Source organism: Rhamphochromis sp. 'chilingali' (genome assembly GCF_963969265.1).
Source record: "Rhamphochromis sp. 'chilingali' genome assembly, chromosome: 9".
Lineage (NCBI taxonomy): Eukaryota > Metazoa > Chordata > Actinopteri > Cichliformes > Cichlidae > Rhamphochromis > Rhamphochromis sp. 'chilingali'.
This window is the reverse complement of record NC_137936.1, coordinates 3,392,539-3,401,898: the sequence shown is the minus strand read 5'-3', so window position 1 is coordinate 3,401,898 and position 9,360 is coordinate 3,392,539. Positions and strand designations below refer to the sequence as shown.

Below are 9,360 nucleotides of genomic sequence, written 5' to 3'. Positions count from 1 at the left end.
TTCGAACACTTCTTGTTTAAATATGGTCACTTATTGCATCAAATTACAACAAATTGACATGAAACGTGGTCTTCAATGAAAATACAACTGGCACTTTTGTTTGATAAAAAAAGTGGATCACATATTGTTGCAGTGATTAGTACTCTTGTCTCACAACAAGAAGGTTGCAAAGACGTGCATGATCTGTTAACTGGTGACTGGCAGTAGGTGTGGATGTGAGAGTGAATGGTTGTGTGTGTTGGCTCTGTCATAGACTGGACAATGTTAACAAGGGGGGGGGCTTTTATTTTGAAGGGCTTTATATTTTGATATTATCGAGCAGGTCATGTGCTGTCTGTTTGTACTTTGTTCCATCTGAAACTGCAGTCTATTTTAACCCTTATTTAAAGCTTCCAGTACACAACATAAAAAATCCTTGGCAAATTTTCCAGTGCCTGATGCACTGATGCAACATGGTGTTGTCAGTAAACAAAAGGTCCTGAATGATGTGGATAACATTTTTAGAAAAAGATTTTTCCCTCCAGTGTGACTAGTGCAGGTCCGTGTCTACAGAAACACTGCCAGCAGTGAGCATTCATTATAGATAACAAATAACAAACTAGACAGGTGTCTAGCTATGTGGAGTAATAAACTTCAGCCCATATAACTTAGACAGATTTCTGACTCCACTTAGATTTTTGCTGTCTTTTTCTAAATCGTTTTTTTAGCTGCACTGTGCTTGATGATGTACCGAGTATGTAAATCTGTTTTGCTTTGTTTACATGATCTCTGTAAATATAATGTAATTTTTTAGTCTTACTGACTAAAGCATTTTTTGCTGCAAGTGACATTTTAACTATATTTTCATACAATGTTTTATTCACCAAGCACGTTATCTACCGCCAATCGATGGTCAACTTAGAATTACCAGGTAACCTAACATGCATTTCTTTGGAATGGAGTAACTGGAGGACACCCATGCAGGCACAGGGAAAACATGACAGGGAAAGACCCTGTAACGTGTGTGTGTGTGTGTGTGTGTGTGTGTGTGTGTGTGTGTGTGTGTGTGTGTGTGTGTGTGTGTGTGTGTGTGTGTGTGTGTGTGTCCTTTAATGTCCACTTGAGCTAGCTGCCAAAGCAAGTTAATTCCAATAGATTGCCCTTTACTACATTTATTACTGATAAAGCTTAAAGGGGCATTGCCACACTGATTGTAGCTGCCTGCTCAGCCTCACCTCTGCTAATTCAAGTTATTGAACTATACTTCTCAACTGCATTGGTGCCTTTTGGAGCACAAATATATTCATCTGACAAATAACGTGGCTTAAAAATAATGTATTTTTGTTTAAACCCTACAGTCAAGCCCCCTTGAATTACCAGAAAACTTAGTCTGTGGCTTTCTTATCCAAATAGGGTACAGACTGTAAAAAGAAGAAGAAGTATGGTAGGAGCCCAAATGCTAACATGATCAAAGTGCTTTGAGATATTTTCTTTAATGATACCATACATTTCTGTTCTAGTCACATCTTGGAGTCTATGTTACCCAGATTGTTTCTCATCCTCCATTGATTAAGTAGGATTTGTTGTGCTGATAGTGACTTATGTATCTTGGAGTTTGTAGCCTGCAGCAGAGATAAGAAGCACTAGCCTACCATGGTCAGAGGTTGTTTCTACCCAAATGACACTGACTAAAAGAACATAATTTAAGTGACATTGTTTAGACTTCACAGTTTCCTGTGGTGGAACTAAACGTTGTATACAAGTTCTTTTGCACACAGACAGTATGCAGAGTAGGACAGGGCATTTATACTTCACGGGGTGACGTTGGGGTGTCTTTTCAGAGCATGACTGAATGCACCCGTTTCTGAACAGCAGTTCTTGCAACAGACAGCATGAAGAATGCACTTCAAAAGACATTCCTGGAATTAAGAATTGAACCCAGCTGAGCTGACACAGTCTGTGTAGTTTATCTTATACCTGAATCCTCATGGCAGTTACGTTGGCATGATCTGTCTCTTTAGTCTTAGAACTGCTTTGTTCTTCAGGGGACATGATACTGTGGTGACATTAATCTATGTGGAAGATTGTAAAAGTCAAATCCAGCAGTCAGTTTTAGCCAGACAGGCAATGACCACTTGATGTGCAGATATGAAGGCAAATGTAATCGGCCCACTTTCATACACTGCATGAGCCATGTTTTAATCAACAGTTTTCCTTATGCTCTATTTAATGTTCTGCTTAATAAAATTAATAAACTAGTCAAACCTTATTATCTAAAGTCATATTATGAAGAAATTTAAGTTATACCATTAATACCAGTTTTTCCCAGTCTATCAGCATCTGGCCAGGTGTTGAGTTCATCTGTGTTTTCTCTATTCTTTAAGGTGGAGAGCTGGGCAGGTCCATGTTCCACCCTTGGTACAAGCTGCACTTTCTGGGCTTGACTTTCACACATGCTGTGTACATATATACATTGTGGCTGTATATCTTCCATTCTCTCACAGTTGGTTTGTCCACAGTGGTGGTAACTTGGCTCTCTCAAGTCTAGAGTTAGTTTTTTTGTGCTTTCTCTTGTAACCCAGTCTCCCAGTTCCTTGCCTGAAGTCTGATTCCCACCCTTTAGAAAATCAACCTGTGTTCCCTTAAGGATTCAAGAGTTCACAACTAGAAATACACTTTCATCACTCTCACAGTCCAACACTCCCTGTGGATTCAAGGCTCTACCTGCCACATAACGCCCCTGCCTGCTCTCCATTGATTCCCAGCCACTCACCTCAGATCTCTACCTGCCCACCGGCACCTCTCTCAAGCTCTGTTCATCTGCACCACAAGTAAGAACACAGTTTGCCAACTCTCTCAGCTGTTGCAATTCTCTGAATCAGTCCAGCCACGTCTAACAGTTGCCCCTTCTCTACAAACACCACCTGAGTTCACCTGTAGTGCCCTTCTCTCTTTTTCTTACCACTTGTAAATAAACCTTGAAACACTCAGTTGTGATCACTGTCTCCTCCAAGCTGAAAGTTAACTCTGACGGTCATTAATGCCCACATAACCTTTGCGTCAGTGGTGGAATCCACAAACATCCATTTGGTAACACTCCCAAAAAGCTGATTCTGTTCATCTGGACGTAGCGTTTAGATGTCTATTCACACCTACAGGCCAGTGGACAGTCTTTCAATAATGAGGATGTACACATCCTGGAGAGGGAGGAACGCTGGCGGGGAATCAAGAAAAGGGAAAGACCATCTCTGAATTGAGAAGGGGGCCTAAGAGTATATCTTTCACCATCTTACAATGCTGTGATTGCAGCCATTCCCCAACTCTCTGTGAATGGTACTCATGGCCATTGATCAAAGACCATTGATCAATGATCAGTGGTCAACGGTCACTCACATCACTCACTTGGATGAGTGACGAAACGTTTCTCCCAGATGAACAAAAAAAACTTTTGGGATTTCCATGATTGAGCATGCATCAAGACATTTGGTAACAGTGTTGGTAAATTTTGTATTTTGCAATTCAGTTATTTGTTTTTACCACTCTGTTGCATCTTGGATAGCTAGTTTGAACAGTCATGTTGTCAGGATCCGGAGTCTGCGACTCTGTGTTTATGTTATTATTATTCTGTGGTTTTGGTTATTTTGGGGTTCTTGTACATTCTCTGTTCACGTTTTATGTTCCTATGTTCTGTGTTCCCCAGTCTGTGTGAAGTCTGTGTGTTGTGTCATTGCGAGTATGTGTTTCCTGTTTTATTGTGAAGGTCTGCGTCTTATGTGAGTGTTTTCAGTTTGCCTCCCTTGTCTCGTCACGTTAATCACTCCCAGCTGTGTTCCCCACCTGTGTGTAATCTCCCTGTGTTCTCTGAGTGTATTTTAGTCGTGTCTTCTGTCTTAGTATAGTTGCTGGTTCGTCTGCGTTATTCCCCTCCGTTATTCTGTGTTTGTGCCTCCGGCTTCCTGGTGATTCTCCCTGCAAGGTACCCTCATTCGTGTTCTGGCTTTGTTAAGTTTTAGTTTTCCCAGTTTTGAGTATTTTCTGTTCTGTTCCCCCCCCCCCCCCTGTTGTGCTGTATTTCACCTTTTGTTAATAAAGCTCACTCACTACTTAGCAGTCCGCATCTTGGGTCTTTATCTCCATTCCACACGTCTGCTACGCCAGGCGCGACACATGTCTTACTTTATCTTCTTTGCATCTTAAGGGCCTGATCACCCTCTATTTTTCCTGCACCTGACTTAAATGTATTTTAAATGGCTCTTGGTCATATTTTTAGCTAAATAGTTTCATGGGTCTAAAATTTTATTTATTTATTTCATTGGAAAACCAATAAACTTTTTTTGAAATGCCTATTTGTCTCTGTTCTATCAGCTTGGACACTCACACTAGTCCCTTTTTAAGCCAGCCGTAAGTTTGAGTTCAAATATGAACCTGTTAAATTTGGTGACTGTATTTCGCACAGCTGTCATATCTCTGTATAAGTACTGGAGTAGTTCCCACAGGGACCATGATCTGCAATGATCACTCACACACAAGATGAAAACTACCAGCTCTGTTATTATGGCCACTACCAAAATACAACCGATGACTACCTTTATATTGGCTACATTTCATTCCTCTAGTAGGTGCAGTAGATAAAACTGGGAAAGAACATTAAAACCTTAAACCCAGTTTAGGTAGCTTAGATGTGTCCTTTGAACTATCAAAATAAGTGGTCATGTTTAAAATGATTGCTTTTGCTTCTATCAGGAGGGGAAGTCTTCTTCAATAGATTAAACGGGTCTTGAACATTAATGGAGATCTTCATTTTCTGTTAATTGATATAGGAGTTAATTTTCAGATATTTTGAATGAAACCACGAGAAACATCACACTCTCGGGAGCCTCGATCCGCTGGGTTGGCAATCTAGCTTTGTTTGTAGGAAAGTTCCTGGGCAGAGCTGGTTACAGCAGAGAGCTGCAAATGTCTTTCTTCGCTGTAAGAAATGTTTACATCTTGTGCCCTTTATTAATGTCAGCACTTATTTGATTAGTGATGCGTGTGTGCTTTTGGCTGTAGAGAGAGAGAGCAGAGAGACAAGGGAGCGAGGAGAGGAAGTGAATATCCAAAACCACAGTCATGAGGTTGTCAGTGTGTGCAGCGGTGTTGGAGCACTGATTTGTCCATCAGCGTACACTTGGGGTGTAAGGGTTTCTTTGTGTTCTGGCGAGTTTTCTTCGTGCAGCATGTCAGAAGCTGCACGAGTGTCTTTCTGTATTTCTTCTGGATCTCTGCTGATGTTCAGAAAGCTTCCTCATCAGCTCGGTGAAAGTTACTGCTGTCACGCATCGTTTTGAAGCGTTTTTGTTTTAGTTTAATTGTGTTATTTTTGCTCGAACATCCTGGTCTGGATGCGCAGCAGAGCGGATACGAGAAGCCCGAGAAGCGCTGAAATGATGCGCATCCGTGGCCGAAGCGTTTCGCTCTGTGAGCTCGGCCGTCCGCTCTCTACACACTGAGAAAAGCGGAGAAGAGGGGAGCCTTTTCCCGTTAGCCGAATCACGTTTCACCGCTGACTGAGTGACTGATCAGAGCTAAGGAAAACGGAAGGAGGAGTGGGGCGTGTGGATGTGAGACTAAAACAAAAAAGAAAGGAAAAAAGCAGGATCTGGATGCAGAAGGGAACAGCCACTGTATGCGGGCACAATTGTTCCCGAGATTTTCAATAGAATAGACATTTATTTTCATCCTTTGTACTTGCGGATTAAGAAGTTAGTTCGAGAAAAGAAGAAATAGCAGGTTGGCGCGCTGTTGTGTACGGTGGGTGAGGAGGGTTTGGGGGGTGGGAAAGAAAAATGCTGCCTTCGCAAGAAGCCTCCAAAATCTACCATGACAACTATATGCGCAACTCCAGGGCCATCGGGGTCCTGTGGGCCATATTCACCATCTGCTTGGCCATCATTAACGTGGTGGTGTTCTTCCAGCCTTATTGGATTGGCGACAGCGTCAACACACCTCAAGCCGGCTACTTCGGTTTGTTCCACTACTGCGTGGGTAACGGGAACTCCAACCGGGAATTCTCGTGCCAGGGCAGCTTCTACGAATTCGGCTCCATCCCGTCAGGAGCCTTTAAGGCGGCCTCATTCTTCGTGCTGATGTCCATGGTGCTCATCATCACCTGCATCGGCTGCTTCGCCCTCTTCTTCTTCTGCAACACTGCCACGGTCTACAAGATCTGCGCCTGGATGCAGCTGCTATGCGGTATGGATGGAAGACACTTTGGTGTGTTTTGAGGTAGAGGGGGAATTTGAGTCTTCCCAGGCTTTTTGGCGTGGGGTAGGGGCAGCTTGAGGAGAACGGGGTCCTCCTGTGTTACCCACCCTTTGTGTCGTTGTCAAAAAGTGTCACCAGGTCCTCAACAGAATGAGTGCAGCAGAATGAACGCTTGGAGGAGGTCACATAGAATAGAGATCATCCCTTCAGAGTTAAAATAATTTCTTCATCTTAGCCTTTGGCTATTATTGGGTCTTTCCTCAAGAACCCTATCATCCTGTTTTACATAAGGCTCGTTAAAATAATGTGTCAGTGTAATTATATGGAATTATGATAATGAAATGCCTTCAGCAGCATTGAATCAAAGATCACAGCTTCTATGTTGGTTATATCTACAAGATTAGCCAACATTATGTGTGATCTACAAATCATGCATTTCAATAATATATCTTCACTACATTCATTCATTCATATATATATACAAAACCAGAACAAACATACAGCTGACTTGAGAGGGTTACACGGAGTCTTTCCCATCAGTGCTGAGTGCAGTGCAAAGTGTTTTTTCTTCTTCACATTAAGCTGATGAAGCTTTTCAGTTTTGTCAGTGGCTGATCATTTTTTTTCTGTGACCTCCAGGATTGGAAAATGAAACAGAGAGCCAAAAACTACAGTTCTTCTAATTGGCACTTGAAGCTGCCTCCAAAAGCGATTGAGTGCGTATTGACTCCTATTTTTAAAAATGCTTTAAAAAGCATTTTTACTGCCTGGTTTTAAAAGCACAGTTTAGGACTCGATGGATAATATTCACTTTCCTAATTTCCTAATAATTTTCAACTATTTAAATACTGGAGTTAAGGTCATGGCTGCTCTGATTGATATATGCTTTATTAATTAATTAATTAATTAATGGTGTGTGGTTCAGATCATCCTAGAAGTTTGTGCTTCAGGTTTTGTGAATAAAATAGAAGTATCAGCTGTTTAAAGATCCTAGCTTTATATGATAAAGTTAGAACCCCACTCCTTCATCCAAATATGTTCAATTCTGGTCCCAAACAAAAAAACATGATAGTGGCCAATACTCGAGCGCTGAGGCTCCAAATGGAAAGTATGACATTTATATACAGCCTATGATCTGGCTTGGAGTGGTGCTTTGTTGAGTCACAGCATTGCTGTATGTGAAACACTTGATACCAAGTCTGGCCTAAATTTGATCTGCAGTTTGTTATGGGCCACATTTGGCTTTGGCCATTGACGTTGGCTGATTGACTTCCTCTCATGCCCACCAGATGCTGGGTGTGTTGTGGCATTTTAGCCAAATGTGGCCCAGACAACAATAATCTCTCTTGAGCCTTGCTCATGACTATTTAGCCATACTTGGCCCATTCAACATTCACTAAACTATAACCAAGTGTCAACTTCCAAAAGGAGCCAGATTAGACCCAGAGGTGTTTGCTATCTCGGTTACAACTCTTTGTGTGAGCTTTAAAAGGCTCTCCCATCACAGATTGTTGAACAGATTGTGTCACTTCAGGTGGCGTCTACAAGTGTGTCCCACATGCTCAGTAACATCAAGAATCCCCTAGAAGATTCCTACTCATAAAAAAAACACTAACTAGACGTGATGCACCTGAAACTGCTCTCAAATGGGTTTAAAAATTCAGTGAGTGTTGATAGCGGTGATAGTTGTGTTGAAGGTTTGGCTTTTGTTGATACTCTTGTTGCATGATTGCATCATTATTTCAGAACTCCTCACCTTAGTTTTTAAAAGTCTGAATTTCTATGCATGTGTGTGTTTTTTATGAAAACATGGAGTCTAGTGTGGTGTGTGTGTTTGGGGAAGAGTATGTTTGTGAATTGGTCTGGAAGCACTGACATTAACTGGGAGGAGATATTGCTGGCTCAGTTATTCATCCTATTTGGGAGCTGGAGCCAGGGCTACATATTGCAATGGACTTGGGACCTTTTGTAAGCATAGACTGTTTTCCAGCACTACCTGGATCCACAAAAAAGCAGGATAAAACTATGGAAACAGTTTCTTCTTGGAAACGAAATATTCACACAGCTTCAAAGACATTTCTGTTGGTACCGTTTAAACAGTGTGACTTTGAAGAGCTTGCTTAGCCATAAGAAATGATATATCCTGCTCATGATAACTTATTAACTGCAACATATACTAAAGGTCCACCGTGGTAAAGGACATACTCATCTTTGTCAATAGTCACTGTATTTGTGTTGATGCAGCAGTCAGCCCTGTTGCCTTGTAGCCCCCACCCACACTTCACCACCTCATTTCCTCATCTTTTTTTTCATTGCTGATTGGTTCCTAAGTTTCTTTGCTCCTTGTGCCAAGTTGGCACACATTACATAAGGACTGCACACTCTCACTCATGGAGCGGCAGATAAGGTGAGTTTGGTTTATTCTTCTTTTTAATTTATTACGACTTTTCTTTAAGTTAATGACTTAGTCTGACCTCATTTTCTCTTTTGACTTACATGGACTTCGGCACATTGCTTTTCTTCATTAATTCCTTAAAGTTAACCACAAAGAAAACGGGGACAACATCACACCAGGGAACCCAAATCATCACCAGTACCCCAATCTGACTAAATGTGTCATTACTACAAGAGCTGGATGTTACACTGGGATATTTAGTAAAATAACAACAGAATGCAGTGATTTGCAAATAATCAAGTCATAAACCCCAATTTTTTCCTGACACAGAAGGTCTTCTATTTAATAAGTTAATTATTTTATCATTTTAAGAAAAACATTACCTTGTTTTGAATTTAATGGTAGCAAAAGGTCTCAAAAAACTTGGGACGGGACAACAAAAGTGTGTAAAACGGGTACAGCTGGAGGAAGATATTGCAGATAATTGTTTTATTTAAAAAGCATTTTAGAGAGGCAGTGTTTCTCACAAGTACATGAGCAAAGGTTCTGCAAAAAAAGAGAAATGCATAAACAAATTGTGGTACAATTTGAGAATAATGTTCAGTATGAAATTGTAAACAACAGGCATGATTCTGACAATTGTATGTGAACACAGCTCACCATTTCATCCACAAATGCAGGTTAAAGCTCTATCATGCAAGAAGAAGCCATACGTGAACAAAACATCCAGGAATGCTACC

The 9,360-nt window shown here is 41.2% G+C and overlaps 2 protein-coding genes across 6 annotated transcripts in view; both read left to right on the top strand.

The window, feature by feature from the left end:
• Nucleotides 1-9,360, top strand: part of LOC308401934 (uncharacterized protein) — a 565,304-nt gene that overhangs the window by 273,017 nt on the left and 282,927 nt on the right. The gene's annotated exons all lie outside the window — the stretch shown is intronic.
• Nucleotides 5,103-9,360, top strand: part of lhfpl4a (LHFPL tetraspan subfamily member 4a) — a 30,702-nt gene continuing 26,444 nt past the window's right edge. For all 5 annotated transcript variants that reach the window (XM_080891837.1, XM_080891836.1, XM_080891835.1 and 2 more), the window contains exon 1: nucleotides 5,103-6,213. In XM_080891837.1, the coding sequence (XP_080747963.1) occupies nucleotides 5,808-6,213 (406 nt within the window). In that variant the 5' untranslated portion in view covers nucleotides 5,103-5,807. The remainder of the gene's footprint in view (nucleotides 6,214-9,360) is intronic.